Consider the following 15,352-nt stretch of genomic DNA (forward strand, 5'->3'; position numbering starts at 1 on the left):
ATTGACGGGCTTCCCCCGTGGCGGGCGGCCCCATTATGCCTCACTTAGCATCAACTCAATGTTATCTGCTGAAGGAGATTCAAGATAGACTCCCAGCCCTCTGTGACCACCCCGACAGTGTCCTGATGGATACCAGCGTGTTCTCGTTGAAAGGTCCCAGGACCGCTTCTGCTTCTCGGCCATAACGGTTTAGGATCACTGCCACAGAGTATCTGCATTTCAATGTGAGCAGATGGTGCTGACCTAGCTTTTGAGTGCTTTCTCTAAACAGCCCCGAGGGTTTCGGACTCTTTCACGAGTCCTTTGTTCCAATGTATCGTCGCTAGTCTATGTTTTCTGGCCAGTATATCATATGGAACTGACTCTAGTTTCTCAGCTTCTTCTAATACCTGTATGAGTAGTAGTCTTCCTGCTTTGTCCCATTCTCTGATTTCTGTTTGAATGCCAACTGAGTTGCTCTTGCTCTGGAGGCACGGGGGGTGACTCGGCCCTAGAGCGCTCTCAATTGTCTGAACCGTTTCAACGCTCCGATTCTGTTGTCATGTTCCTCATCGAAGATTGACTTTCTCTCTTCTAGAACTTCCATTCTCAGAGCCTCTGCCTCTTAAGATCTGCCAAGCTAGGTTCGCCATACCAATCAAGGTTAGATTGTGGATTGTTGCCAGCAATTTTCTCTTTGTCTCGACAATACACATATCCAATGCCTCTACCTCTGACTACCTGTCTTGGCCCTAGTACGTCGATGCCAGGCTGGCCATACTCTCCAAATTCTATAGATGTTCTGTACCAAAGTATTCCAATATTAGCAGGTCTAGTTCTTCCGCCCAATTGCCGCGGTCCTGTGACCACAGATAATAGGCCATACCTCGTGAAGATACAATCTTCACCTCCTCAAGCCCTCTTTATGGAGCCCTGGAGGGCTGACCTGGTATGAGGCAAGTAAGTCCTCTCTAAAGTGGTTAGTGAAAACCATTAACGTCGTAGCAAGGGCATTTGGGACCTCCGTGCCTCTCCCTAACGTTTCAAATGGCTCGCCGAGTAAATCCATCTGAGTTTGTTGTTGTCATTATATAACTCGATATAGTCACCAACCATTAGTATGTGCTACTGTATAAAAGACATGGCTTGTGCTATCGTAAGCGGCTGGTGCTCGAGTTGGTGACTGTTGGTATCAGCTGTTGCGTGGACTTTTGAAATGACATGGATTGAGTACTTCCTTTACCACAATCCCTTCCAAGGCTATGAGCAATAAATAGGATAGCCCAATATTCACAGGCCTGTCTAAACCTAGCGGAATGAGAGGATTTCACGTCCGTTCTCGCACGCCAGCCGAAGAAGACTTGGCCATAATTTCCTACTCGATATCCGGCTCGTTGTCAAGAACCACGGTACGTAGAGAATTTCTGGACTAGTATACTAACAGATCGGAAAATGGCTTCGTTGACGATGACAGTAGAGCGCATCTTGGAACATACCATTGTATTACTGTGCAGCAGCGCTCATGGGAGAGGGCTAATGCACACCGAAAATGAGGAGCGAGAGAGTCACCCCCGGAATATAAGGAGCAACATCTCACTTTGAAAAAAGTTAGGGAGTATTTTAGACAACTTCAAGATTGACTGGGTTAGTTCAACTGTTCAAGATTTGAACGAACTACCTAGGTATAGGTGCGCTGCCACCTTTTGGGCGGTTAGATCGGATGGGCGATTGGGTGAACAAATAGTGGCCTAATGTACCTGTGAGAAAGTATTCCGCATCATTTTAATGATGATCCCATAGGGTAGTAGAGTAGTCCTAAAAATAAATAATGGTGTGGGCGCTTAACCCTAGGTAATATTTTGTAGTTAGCTTAGTGACGGGACTCAATGAGAGTTGGATGCCGAGCAAGGAAGGGGAAACTTACCATGATGCTCGCAAGTTCGATAGGAAGCATCCGCGATCAACTAGCCGATCTCCTTCTCAGGCTTGGCTCTGTAAGTACGGTAAATAGCCATCGGACATGTAAGTCAATCATTGTATTTTCCCTATGTACAAGGCAGCGCTAAAGGAATCTCCTGGGAACACCAACCAAAATCCACTGGAAGCGCCGAGCAGTCGCTGTTGAAAAGGCAATGAAACACTAAGCTGCGATGGAAAACAAAGAAAGCGCAGCAAATAGCGCCAGGATGAAGATGAATGGACATTGTCGCTCAATAGAACATTGAGTGTGTTTCAGGTCCGACTCCTGCCTATTGTGCCTATTGTCGTTGTCTGACAAAACGCTTGGGGTTCTTTCCCGACATTTTGTGGCGCGCCAGGACATATCAATAAGGCTTTGGAGGCAATGCCCTGGTTGGGCTATGTTGATCTCATTTCTTCTTTAACCCTCAGGTTAACCTTGACTTTTGTCGCTCTTTCTTTCGCCGCCTCCAGTATCTGAACATAGTCTGCTGCTGGTCAGTCTTCAGAGCCGCACTTCCACCTTCCTTATTATCAGTTTCTCTCTAAAATCTCACACGGATTTCATTCTTTGAATATACTACTATAAGAATCTTGGTCTAGCTTTGCATAAGTCTGGATAGGCAGGTGCAGGCGCATTGCTTTCATTATACTAATACCTCGCCCATGATGGCTTCCTTGAAAGAGTCCTTGGCAGGCCCAGGGTTTGTGATTCTTAATGCGATTCGGGTCTGAACATAATCACCCTGTTGGACATCATTGCTGCCTGCGCGGTGATGCTGGTGAAGATCTCGCTGCTGAGCAGCTTCTTTTTCTTCGAGGCGGCATCTCATGTCACGATCGCCGGAGTTAGCAGTAAGTGATCGCGGCGCCCTTGTTTGCAAGCGTGTTGATCAAATTGCTAAATGATTATGATAACAGTCATTCTTATCATCTCAGAACTCCCTTTTTTCCGCGGTTATTTTGATAACAACTGGCCCCTGTTGGGTCAGGATTCTGGGTTTATCACCCTGGCGCTGGCGATGCTGATACTTGGAGTCAGTATTTTGGGCGACTTGAATACGGAGGCCACAAGCCAGGAGTCCCTTGGAACTTCGTTCTGGCAAATTGTTCTTTCTGCTGGGATACTGGCCATGATTATGAGCGTTATTAATCTGGTTGCGGTAAGCTTTCTTCTCTGGATTTGTCATAGTACTTACACTGACCAAAGCGAATGGAATCGCAGAGCTTTGTTTTCGCTGATCACAAGAGTGGTGTCACTGCACGCCATGTTAGGGTATATGGAGCAGTTGCACCACAGAAAGTAGTCAAGCGAACGGACAGCCAGCGGTCGTTTCAGCTCTGCATGAAGCGAGAAGATACGCTGCCAAAGTACAATACAGAGTCAACCCCAAGGAGACAGTCAGCCATGCCTCGATTCCCGCTGAAGATTAAGGGACCAGTGAACCCGGACGACGCAGCATCGTCAAAATATTCAAGAGATTCATCAGGGGTTGCTATCCCCAGCCTAGTCCATCATCCGGCGATGCAGTCCGGACATGTTTAATCTCTTTGGCTCAGATGACCAGAAACCGTTCGTTAAGCGAGTAAATGATACCTTTGACTTTTGTTATAACGCGGAGATTGTTTGTAAAAATTAGCGACCGAGTTTATTTGGAATAACATGCGTTCTATATGGTTTCTTCACGTTTTAGGAGTACGTCCAGTGGACAAGTAAATTGCAAATGTGTATATGCTACTAACTACTAGTACTAGTACTAAGTAGTACATCCATTGTCCACAACCTGGAACCTTATTGGTAGATGACAACCGCCGCTTGGCTCCCGCCACCGATAAGATCAGCAAGCCAAAGGGGGCGTTTATGACACCTGACCTTCATTCTATTTCGAATTGTGCTCGGGCGATGCGACAGCTAACGCTATACGACAAATTGGAAAGATGGTGGAACTAGGGATTTCCTTTGGAACGTATGTATCCTAGACATCTGGGAATGATCTTGTTGACTTATTGATTGGTTGACACTGACTTATCATAGCATCAAATCTCTCTTGATCTTCTTCGCACCGATCATTATACCCCGTATCGTCAACTTCTACCGGAGTACGCGAGTCGCATTAGCATCACGTCCAGCGCCTCGGGCTCTCCCTCAGAATGCATCGCGTGCCCTGAATGTCCTCTTCTTTGCGGTTCTCTTCTTCTTACTCCTTAGCCTGCCGTTTAACCCCCATGCGCCGAGCCCGAATATCTTCGCCCAGACACGTTCACGCCTCAATACCCCAACGGATGTCGTCTTTAATCGGCTGGCACGTTATAGACCAGAGAACACGTTGACAGATGTAGACATATTACTACGGTCCAAGTTCACGTCGTTGGGAGCCAGAAAGGTGTACTTACGTTTTGGGCCCGAAACGTTGACAGGATGTCAGTTCTGCTCGCTTGACAATATAAACACCTACCTCCTATACTATCTTCCCTTCCACACGCTGCTTCCACATCTTTTCCACATGGTGATAGTGGGCTTGGTCACATCGGCACCGTTCGCAGGTCGCGAGGCGGCAGGCTGGCGCAACAAGTTCACGATGGCGGGCCTCGCTCTGGCTACCCTAGATGCTTACATCGTATTTACTTACGACCCAGTGCAGTCAGCGTCCGCTGCTGTGCGGGCCGGTATCAGTCCGCCATCGAGTTTGTACCATCAGATCACTCTGTTGCGGCCCTTGGCGTTTGCGATCTTTGACGGCATCTGCTCTTTCTTGATTTACGTGACGGCCACTCACCGGTTCTTCTTCGCTCCTCCCTCCCAAGCGGAACAAGTGGATCAGTTGGTGGGCTCATCCCTGTCGGCTCTGTCTGGAGCCACTGCGAAGCTCCATGCCGTGAATGTGGCCCGTAATGCGGTTGTCAGGGACAAAGTGCTGAAAGACCGAGATGATGCATATTGGCGGGCAGTTGTTGCGATGAACGCGGACACTACTAGGGTCGACAGTGGAGATCCGTCGACTAATATTTGGGAGGAAGAAGAAGTGGTGCGAGCTATGTCGCGGGCGATGGCAGGTGAAGGAGGCGTGGATTTGGCCAAGTTGGGCGTTAGTGCGGCGGAATATGTCAATGGAGTGACGGCCGACTTGGATAATGATACTGAGCCTCACGAGAAATCATAGTATCCGTTGTTATTGTGTTGTCTTTTGTGTAGTAGATATCCATAGTTGAATGAGCTATATAAATACAAATAAATACGTGTACATTCTCATTTTGCCACCAGCGTTATATAAAAAAAAAATAAGGTATAGAACGAATGGCACGTTTCAATCTCTCCATATCTATGCTGGTTGATTGATCCTCGACTCTGACAACACTCTCCGCATCGTCTTGACAGGAAGAGAGGGTCAGCTGGTTTCCCTTAGTGCAGTACTTTAAAACCCTAAGTTCCAATTGATGGACCGTTCACTACTCCCCCAGGGTCGTAGCACTAGGCTTTAGATAACCAGATGACCCGGAAAATCGTACATTAGTTGTGGACCAACCGAGATGGAACAGCCTCTAGAAAGAGCGTGTGTAGAGAAGAACGACGACCATTGGGGAAAGCCGTGCGGAGGTTGGGAACCTTAAGGCGATGGATTTTCACAGGCGGTGTACGATGGCACATTGGTGGTGGTACTTCCCTGATACTTCAGTTCGTTAGGTAGAGCCAGAGTAATCCCAAGTACTGCATACGTAACTGGCTGTGGGCCGTCCCTCTTGTGAAACACTCCCCTCATCTCCCTCCTTCTCTTCCTCTCCCTTTTTTACTTGATTTTCTATCTTTTTTTTAATCTTTTAGGGTTTCCTCTCTATTCCACTTCTCTTCTGTCGTGAGAACGAGATGTTGATTCACCTTTCCTTCTGAATATCGATCTATATATAGACATATTTGGACCCTTGGGTGGTGATTCCCCGACCGGTCCCGTCCCTTGATCTGCCTGAGACTCCAGGCATTCCAGGCCAGCCAAACCCAACAAAAAGAGGTACCCGCAGCGGAACCGCGGGTTCAAGTAACTACTGCTTAACCGCGACGCAACAGTGGTCGGGAACCACTCTCGCCCGCTTCTCTACCCTGTCCTTTCCATTTTCCTCTTTGTTGGTTCCGCCATTGGTGCAGAACAGTTATCGTTCGTGCTAGGCATCCTAGGATCCTTGATCCTCCAACACTCGAGACTTCTCGTCATGACCAAAGAAGCGCCGTCGCAATCGGTTACAGAGCTCAATGCCTGTGTTTCCACGGGCCACCGCCCTGCGGTGAAAGAAACCACGTTCCGAGAATGGGTGGTTGACAACCAGATCGGTACGCATGAATGATTCGAATTCTCCTTTGCTCGGCGTGCTTGCTCCTTTGACTGTGAATTTCTATGCATGGGCTCCGAGAGAGGAGAACAAACAGTGGCATTGTCTTTGCTAACGGTCGGTTGATGTACAGGAATTTCATTGACAATCCTTTCCATGCTATTGGCCGTTCACCATCTTTACCCTTCTCTAAGACCTTATACCGCCCCGTTCTTCCAACTATCCTACTATCAATCTTCCCAAGGCCTCTACGTTCAGGGATGGGATGATATTTACTTTGTCGCTAGTTCCGCGATTGCCTTCACGGCCATCCGGGCCATTGTAATTGACTGGGTCCTTCGACCAATTGCGATGCATGCTGGTCTGAAACGGAAAGCTTCAGTTCGATTTGCCGAGCAAGGCTGGATGTGGCTGTACTACGCGTTCTTCTGGGCTTTCGGCATGGTTCGTATAATCCTACTAATCGTGTGGCTGCTCCAGATACTGACTGTCGGCCTGTAGTACATTTGGTCGAATTCCAACCATTGGATGAATTTTGCCGCCATTTGGGATGAGTGGCCTGCTCGCGGCGTCTCAGGCTCGCTCAAGTGGTATCTCCTGGCGCAGCTTTCATTCTGGCTGCAGCAGATTTTTGTCATCAACATCGAGGAGCGGAGAAAAGACCACTATCAAATGTTCACTCATCACATCATCACAAGCACTCTCTTAACGTCCGCCTATATATACGGCTTCTATAACGTCTCTAATGTGGTTCTGTGTCTAATGGATATCGTGGATCTCTTGTTGCCGGTAGGTCCCAATCGATATCTTTTCAAAAGATCCAGTATACTGACTGCATGTATAGACGGCAAAGATACTGAAGTACTTTGGTTTCGAGCTGGCTTGCAACGTTGCCTTCGGTGTTTTCATGCTCACATGGCTGATTACACGTCATATAATGTACCCCCTGCTGTGCTGGTCCATCTTCAAGGAGGTTCCCGCGAGGATGTCGTACGGCTGTTATTCCGGAACGACAGCCGAAATGATCTCGAACAATGGGTACCCCGATCAACTGACCCACCTTTTCTACCCATTCTTGAATATCGATGGTCCTATCTGCATGAACCGCACCATCAAGTGGATCTTTCTATCCCTCCTACTATTTCTTCAGGTGTTGTCCATCATCTGGTTCGCGATGGTCATTCGCGTGGCGGTGGGTGTTTTCCGTACTGGAAATGCAGAGGACTCGCGCAGTGACGACGAGGATGAAGAGGTGGAGACGAGAATCTCGAGCAAGGATGGCCCCAATGGAAGTGCGACAAGTGCCGATGCCACCAACGCCGAATGGCGCCGATCGAATGGATCATCGGCCGTACGCCCTCGCGCACGTGGGCGGGTTCGACTCGGCGAGCAGAGCGATCGCAAGGCACTACTAGGCAGAATCGGATGCGACAAGCCGAGCTAGATGTGCCATGTTTCAAATTCGCTTTTTCTTTTTAACGTTATTATGGAATTGATATGCAGCGATGCAAATATAAACGACTTAGCCAGCTTTGAGAAAAAGAGAGAACACAGACACGTTTTCCACTAACCCACCATGCCCACGCCGGGCTTTCATCCGCAAGTTTCTATTTTTACCTTTGATACCATGGATTGGGTTGATCGTATAACGAGGCGTGAACGAGGATGGACCGTTTATGAGTTGCGTTTCCTGGACTTTATTTACATTTACCCTTGTCAGCATGTTATTGAATTATGTTTATTCCACGGATGATGCTTGGAAGTCTGATCTCGAATCCGTGGAGGCTTTTCTTATTATTAATGGTTAGAGTGCAATCCAATACCCACCAAGTGATTTGAACTGATTATCACGATATGACATGAATGTGTATGTACGGCCGGATGTATAATAGATTCACAGACCCCATGCGGATGAGTCTTGTCATGTTTACGGACGCCAAACCTAAGAAGACATACTGGGCCTTTTTGCAAATTATGCCAAGTAATTTCCGTAGCGTTCATTAGGGTAATCTTTCGGGGTTAATGATTACTCGAAGCTGTTCTACACTACGTTCAAGTTCCAAGGTTGCGGAATGCATATAAATCGATTACTCCACCCACCCTTGCTTTATGAACGATGACTAGTAAATGCTTCAAGACACCCTTGCTTTTTGGGTCGGTGGCAAGGGACGATTAATTGATTAGTAGATTGAGTAAAGCTATCACAAGGTTCCAACTAATCTCGAGAGACTAATTCGTCCCCCTATGTTTTGACCCCACACCGTTGTACATAGATTAAGCTATATATATATAACCATTTCAAGGGGCGTGAAGGTATCATTTTGAAGAGTTGATGTTGAATGAAGTAATAAAAGGAGAATATCCAATGCCCATGTAGCTCGCAAAGAAGAAATGATAAACCAAAAAGACCCTAATGCAAGGCAAGTTTTCTTTGCTCATGATATCCGTTACCGTCATCGTACTCGTCATCATCATTAGTATCATGGATTGACTATATAGCAAAACACTGCATTCAGGTCTGCTAGTCATGTAAGGATTGGTACATTTGTCTCTGAATATGGTGTGAAAGATCTGAGATCAAAGTCCAGAATATCCTCGCGCATTTCGTCCTCATTCCAGAAGTATTCGGCCGATCGCCGGCGCTTCTGCTGTCGAGCTGCGAGGGCTTCTTCATTGACTTGATCCGTTCCAAGGGCGCATTCTTGCTGTGTTAGAATGAAATCTATCAAGACTTGCCGGAGACGGTCCCAGCTTGTCCCGTGGCGTTTCCATTCTAGACGCTTGGCGATGCGGATCATTCGGGAGACGATCCAGCATCTTTCTCCTGCGTCGCTAGCATGGTCGTTGGAATAGCCGCCGTTGTTGAGGAAAAGCCATAATACGGAGGTAATGCTGGGGTTCGTATAAGGGTTGAGCCTTTTTATCTCCAGGTCCAGCCAGTCAAGGTACCGGTCGAAGTTGGAGGGTGTTGAGTAACAATCGTATAACGCAGCAGCGAGGAAAAAGAGACATGACATGCATGTGAATTCGTCAATGAACCGCACATCGCGGATCCCATGGTCGTAATCTGGGAGCATAGTGAGGATCGAATATAACTGGGTGCCGGGGCCAAAGCGCTTGTTGCGGTGACCGGTATTGCTAGATACCATGATTGAAGGTGATTCAAGTGCAGTGTATTCCAGTTCATGGAGGCGGCGAAAAAATCTTAAGAAATCTTCACATGCCCGGAGTTGATCACAGAGGCTTTCTGCACCTTCTTCTGTTGCGAAATGATGGGGGATCGCAAAATGAATGTCGGTGTCCACAAAATCAAGTCCAGCGGGAGGACTGTCTGGTAATGTTCCAGACCAAGGTAGCGAAGTACCATATATCGCCTTTGGAGCGCAACTGAAGTCAACCCTGCATGGAAGTTAGTCGAGGGCTGTATGGGAATAAAGAGACAAAGCTGCTGTTAAGATTACCAGTACAAGACTTTCTCCAGGAAAGGGCTTGAGGCTCGCATTCCTTGCATCCCTCCTCGATTTCTGATCATTGACGCTAACCCCCTGAAGTGCATCCGTTCTATTGAGGCATCCTTCGACCATTTCTCCACGGTGTCAGCTATTGGAATAAACAAGCAAGGATGAAACAGACCTCAATAACAGCCATAGTAGCCACAGCGTAGATAGTTCCATCATGGTGACCCATAGAGTCTGCTTGGATACGCTCATTCATTAGTCGCAGCGCTCGCATTTTGTGGGTGAGACTCTGGACAGATTCCGCCTTTCCTTCTACACCCGCACGATGCTTGGAGGCAATGGCAAGCATGGCTTGAAAAGGAAGTTCATCATGTAATGCGAATTGTCGGAATATCTCCATCAATGGATTGTTCGCAATGGACTCGGCGAATTTATACATCATGGACGGATACGTCACCACAACTTTAAATTGTAAGCCCCCAACCATATCATAGAATAGAACCCCAAAGAGAGCCTGGATATCCGCTGCGTCCACTACTCTCAACTCATACCAAATCTATAGGCAAACTCAGGGTGTGAGAGGGTCGGGACTTACAGTGCTGGATCAATTCATGATCCACATGGCTAACCAAGATCGGGTAGCAGCTAAAGGGATCTCGCCTGCCTCCTTCTCCAGGAGACGCGCGAGGGTCAGACGTCGCGAGGTCAGCAATCGGAGGAGACGTCTCCTCCTCACGTTTAACCTTGTGCAGTTTTGGTATCAGTAACCGTGAGGGTCTTCTAATGTGTTCTGTATTATTTTGATCTTCGGTCTTAGTCGGAGATTCTGCCTTGACATTTGCATAAGTCTCCTCTTGCACCTCTTCCACGCGGGAAGAGGTGTCTGATACATGAGTATCGGAGGGAGGACGGGTGGTCCAACCGCCAACAGGTATACGAGATGCCCCTAGGCGGGCAATGCTGTCCAAGCGCCGCTGATGCATATATTGACGCATAGCATGACGGCGTACCTGACGCCGAGACTCATTATCGGTAACTAGCACAAACTCGAAGTTTCTGGACTGGGACGCCTGCGAGCCCGTCCTGGGGGATTGGTTGTTCTTGGACGGCCCTGCCCCATTGCTCGCATGATTACTAGCAGGCTGAAGTGCGTATTGGCCCGCTGAACTAGAAACATTTGAATCTTGAAAGTTGACATCGGGCTTTATTCCGGGCCCAAAGTCCTTAGCACCGTCCTCCCCCATCGTCTCATGATCTAGGCTCGGCCGGCTAAAGTTGGATGGCACAGCTCAAGCCGTGTGCTGGAAGCAGTTAAGTGGAGAACAGCTTGCCGGTGGGGAACGCCGCTCGTTAATCGGATAAGTAAGAAACCTTCATCCCACACTGAGATCACTAGGGCGGCATCCGATGCCTGGTGCATATCAAGAGTGTCGTGTTAGAACCAAAACTTCCAATGTTGGCCGTCTCCCCGATTTCCCCTTTCGGTGCGTTGCCCCACCGTCTCCACACGTGATTCATCCTTGCGTCTGACTCAGCAGCGTCTGTGGTTCTGCAATCCTCGTGAGAATCAGAGCCCTACGTTGGGTGCCATGTTCATACAAGAAAAAGAAGATCCTTCTTTCGCGATTTATATGTATGGAAGTCGTGATAGCTAGGGATGATCATGCCCCATACAGCGCCGTATTGCTTGACATTGGTCTAAGAAATAAGCTCCACATGGCGAAGGAATCAGTTCCGCAGCTCCCCATGGGGAAATCAGCTCTCACACCCACTTCAAAGTCTGGTATCAGAACTTAAGGGGTGTGACTCGTTTAGTGAGCTGTTTGAATGACTGTTGACAATAAAATACAATGTGGATACTCAGAGACTCAGGTTGACTATAACCATTCTACGGTCAACCCCATAAAGAAAAGGTCCCACAGAAAGGACGACAGAGTGGATGTTGTGTAGCTTATCAACCGCAACAGGAGGGACAAAACATAGTTTAAAAGCTAGTTTGTTATGTGGCGCCTCGTCCACCCGGCATCCCTTTGGTCTCTTCCGCTTAACAATGGGCCACGGACACAGTATCCATCACGTTTGAATCTAGGTCGCTTATTATACTCGGCATCGATTCACTTGGCGCGAATGTATTCAACTCGGTGTGCATATAGCGTAAGTGTGTTGACTTTGTGTATTGGAAGCTAATACATTTATCTGCCGCTTTCTCTAAGTTTTGCCAAAGCGGTCATTATACCATCACTCATTCTTTCCTCCTGAGTAGCTTTGTCTGGATGGACACGTTCAACGAGGTCTCCCTGAGACGCCACATACGCGCCTTCTGCTTCTGCTGCTAAGATTGCTTTTTCATCCTCATCATATGCATTCATTGAAGTTGGCATCTTGCTGTTTCGACTCGTCGACTCGTCGTTATTTTGACTATCTAAGTTTTTTGCAGGCGCCACTGGTTTCCCCGATGCTTCCACCCTGAAATCTTCTCTCACTGCATTACACCATTGTCGAACTTTCTTCTCACCCCAGCCAGGTACAGCGCTAATCTGTTCTGGCTGCGCGTTGATAGCATTTTGCAGGCTTCCAAATGTGGAGATGAGACTTGCCGCATCGGACTTGTTAATGCTTCTGGGAGCCGTGACAAACTCAACAAGTGACTCCTTATACGACTGTGCTTGCTGGGTGCGGATTGCAGTTGGTTGGGAGTTTTCGGAGGACTTGAATAATTCTAGGTAGTGTGCAGCTTCAGGAGCGGACCAACAAAGGGTCAGGGTGAGGTTGTTGATGATTGAGGTCTTGGATAACTCCTTCAAACTATCTTCATGGTTCGGGATGTCTACCATCACCAAGAGAATACGAAGCAGATACTTCCCTGCGAGAAGTCGGATTCGAGAATAGATGTATTCAGGATGTAAGCGGTGATATTTCAATGACAGAAAGAGAGCACAGGTAGTGGCCCCAACCACGTAGTCAGCGGGGAGATCGGCATATTCCCAGGGCAGAAGTTTGATATGATTCAATATTGGGTTGCCCTTTTGTCTCGTCGAAACAAGGATAGCTGAAGGGGTGCTTCTGCTTGGAAGGACCTGCGGTTTTGGTTGCTGGACTTTGGACGGCACTGGTACTGTGGATGCTTGCCTAGATGCAGATGCCTCGGACCTGGGGGTAGCACTGCATTCTACATTTGAAGGAGAGTCAGCCCCGGTACTTTCGCCGTACTCATCGGCCATGGTTGCTGGACGGTGATAAAGGCGGGACTTCAAAAGCGGCACTACTCGCATATCTCAATTAACCCAATCACTATCTAATCGCAGTCGAGCCGAGCTCTCTTCACCGCCTAGACCCACTTTTATCTTCAAAAACATCGCCGGGAATTTTCTGCCGCTGATTTTGATGCAAAGCAAAAAAGAAAAAGAGAAAAGCAATTCAGATTGCAGTGATGGCTGGAAGGGACGAGACTAGCCATAAAACCCTCCCAGAAGGCAGAGGGCACTCCGAGGAGGTGGAAGCTGCCATGGATACCGCGAAGAATGACACAGTCAAGGAAGAATCGGCCTCCAACAAGCCTAGAAGAACTTTGTTCGTTCGATCTCTGCCCGCCTCTGCGACGACCGACAAGTTAGCGGAATATTTTTCACAGTCCTACGTTATCAAACACGCTTTGGTCGTCAATGATTCGGAGACAAAGCAGTCCAAGGGATATGGTTTCGTGACGTTTGCTGATGTTGACGATGCGAAAGCCGCTCTGGAAGAATTTAATGGATCGGCTTTCGATGGGAAAAAGATTAAAGTCGACTACGCCCAGCCCCGTCACCGTACAATCGATGAGAATGCGGGGAAGAGTGTACCGTCATCCGCTGCGCTTGAGGCTAAAAAACAGAGAGAGCAAGAGAGGGCTGCCACTCAGCCGCCCAAACTGATCGTTCGCAACTTGCCTTGGAGCATCAAGGAACCGGATGACCTTGCGGTCCACTTCAGAAGTTACGGGAAAATTAAACATATTAATCTCCCAAAGAAGGGAAACAAACTTGCAGGATTCGGCTTTGTGGTTCTGAGAGGGAAGAAGAACGCCGAGAAGGCATTGGAGGCTGTCAATGGAAAGGAGGTAGATGGGAGAACTTTGGCTGTTGATTGGGCTGTGGACAAGACTGTGTGGGAGAATACACAACAAGATAGCCAAGAACAGGAAAATGTAGAGGAAGAAGAGTCAAGCGATGCTGAAATGGCAGACGAGGCCGAGGCCGAATCTAGTGTTGTTGATGATGAAGACCTCCCCGAAGACGAAGATATGGATGACATCGATCAGAGTGACGAAGAGGAAGACGAAGACGAGGAGGAAGAAGAGGAGGAGGAGGAAGAGAAAGAGGATGAAAGAACCGCCGCCACCGTCTTTATTCGGAATCTACCATTTACCTGTACAGATGAGACGCTCTACGAACATTTTACTCAGTTCGGACCCTTGCGCTATGCACGCATCGTTGTCGACCAGGAAACTGAGCGTCCTCGTGGTACAGGCTTCGTTTGCTTCTGGAAGGCCGAGGATGCAGCGGTGTGTGTGCGGGATGCTCCAAAACAACAAGATACTATTGCCCCAGAGAAGGAAAAGGCCAAAAAGGGCTCCATTGCATTCAAACATTCCGTCCTTCAGAATGAGAATGCCGATCCAACTGGGCGTTATACCCTAGATGGCCGAGTGCTGCAAGTTTCCCGTGCTGTGAGTAAATCACGAGCCACGCAACTCGCAGAGGAAGGTGTCTCACGGCGCCTTGTTCGTGATACTGACAAGCGTCGTCTGTATCTTCTCTCTGAAGGAACTATCTCTTCAGACTCCCCTCTGTACAAGAAGCTTTCACCGTCTGAGATTAAGATGAGGGAGGACAGCTTCAAACAGCGACAAAATTTTATCAAGAAGAACCCAACGCTTCATCTTAGTTTGACGCGACTGTCCGTTCGAAACGTCCCCCGCCATGTTACATCGAAGGATCTAAAGCAACTCGCTCGACAAGCCGTTGTTGGTTTCGCCCAGGATGTCTCTGCTGGCCTGCGCCAGCCCCTGTCCAAGGATGAGCTACAGCGTGCTTCGGAAGAGATGAAGGAAGCCGAGCAGCTCAGAAAGAAGAAAGGCCTTGGAGTTGTGAGACAAGCTAAGATCGTTTTCGAAGGACGAGATGGAAGTAAGGTCGAGGAGACCAGTGGCGCCGGAAGAAGCCGAGGTTATGGTTTTGTCGAGTATTTTACCCACCGGCATGCGTTGATGGGACTCAGGTGGCTTAACTGCCACGCTGTCGAAGCCCCCGCAACCGGCTCTGAAGATGCTAAGGACAAGAAAAAACGACTCATTGTTGAATTTGCTCTTGAAAACGCGAATGTTGTCAAACGCCGCCAGGAGCAACAAGAAAGGATGCGCAATTTCAAGAAAGGAAGTCAGAAAAATGAGGACTCCTCTAAGATTGGCGACTCCCAGAACAAAACACCACCGAAGGGCAATAAACGAAAGCGCTCCGAGAGCAGTAGTGATCAAGGGCAGGGTGGAGCAGATGGGGAAGAACAGAACAAGATTGCCAAACGCAATCGTATCATCGCAAAGAAAAGAATGCAGCGGAGGACTCGCAAGGGAAAGGCGTAGTTGGGGGCTCAAAAGTTAT

The 15,352-nt window shown here is 48.3% G+C and overlaps 6 protein-coding genes across 6 annotated transcripts; 4 read left to right on the plus strand and 2 right to left on the minus strand.

Annotated features, from left to right (window-relative positions):
• Positions 1–2,714: 2,714 nt before the first annotated feature.
• ABOM_009666 (uncharacterized protein) lies at positions 2,715–3,484 on the plus strand (the record flags this gene model as incomplete). The annotated part of the gene is made up of 3 exons (XM_022536794.1): positions 2,715–2,793; positions 2,860–3,101; positions 3,164–3,484. The coding sequence occupies 3 exons, from the start codon at positions 2,715–2,717 to the stop codon at positions 3,482–3,484; spliced, it is 642 nt and encodes a 213-aa protein (XP_022385761.1).
• Positions 3,485–3,876: 392 nt separating this feature from the next.
• Positions 3,877–5,099, plus strand: ABOM_009667 (uncharacterized protein; the record flags this gene model as incomplete). Its single annotated transcript, XM_022536795.1, has 2 exons — positions 3,877–3,905; positions 3,974–5,099. 2 exons carry the CDS (start codon positions 3,877–3,879, stop codon positions 5,097–5,099), a joined length of 1,155 nt encoding a protein of 384 aa, XP_022385762.1.
• A 1,042-nt stretch (positions 5,100–6,141) lies between these two features.
• On the plus strand, positions 6,142–7,702 carry ABOM_009668 (putative longevity-assurance protein (LAC1); the record flags this gene model as incomplete). Its single annotated transcript, XM_022536796.1, has 4 exons — positions 6,142–6,259; positions 6,392–6,702; positions 6,760–7,047; positions 7,103–7,702. The coding sequence occupies 4 exons, from the start codon at positions 6,142–6,144 to the stop codon at positions 7,700–7,702; spliced, it is 1,317 nt and encodes a 438-aa protein (XP_022385759.1).
• A 1,081-nt stretch (positions 7,703–8,783) lies between these two features.
• Positions 8,784–10,960, minus strand: ABOM_009669 (uncharacterized protein; the record flags this gene model as incomplete). The annotated part of the gene is made up of 4 exons (XM_022536797.1): positions 8,784–9,657; positions 9,720–9,844; positions 9,892–10,250; positions 10,312–10,960. 4 exons carry the CDS (start codon positions 10,958–10,960, stop codon positions 8,784–8,786), a joined length of 2,007 nt encoding a protein of 668 aa, XP_022385760.1.
• Positions 10,961–11,908: 948 nt separating this feature from the next.
• On the minus strand, positions 11,909–12,937 carry ABOM_009670 (DNA repair protein RAD10; the record flags this gene model as incomplete). Its single annotated transcript, XM_022536798.1, has 1 exon — positions 11,909–12,937. The coding sequence occupies one exon, from the start codon at positions 12,935–12,937 to the stop codon at positions 11,909–11,911; it is 1,029 nt and encodes a 342-aa protein (XP_022385773.1).
• Positions 12,938–13,146: 209 nt separating this feature from the next.
• ABOM_009671 (mRNA-binding ribosome biosynthesis protein NOP4) lies at positions 13,147–15,333 on the plus strand (the record flags this gene model as incomplete). The annotated part of the gene is made up of 1 exon (XM_022536799.1): positions 13,147–15,333. The coding sequence occupies one exon, from the start codon at positions 13,147–13,149 to the stop codon at positions 15,331–15,333; it is 2,187 nt and encodes a 728-aa protein (XP_022385750.1).
• Positions 15,334–15,352: the final 19 nt, after the last annotated feature.

This window comes from Aspergillus bombycis (genome assembly GCF_001792695.1).
Source record: "Aspergillus bombycis strain NRRL26010 chromosome Unknown contig00097, whole genome shotgun sequence".
In the NCBI taxonomy this organism is placed as follows: domain Eukaryota; kingdom Fungi; phylum Ascomycota; class Eurotiomycetes; order Eurotiales; family Aspergillaceae; genus Aspergillus; species Aspergillus bombycis.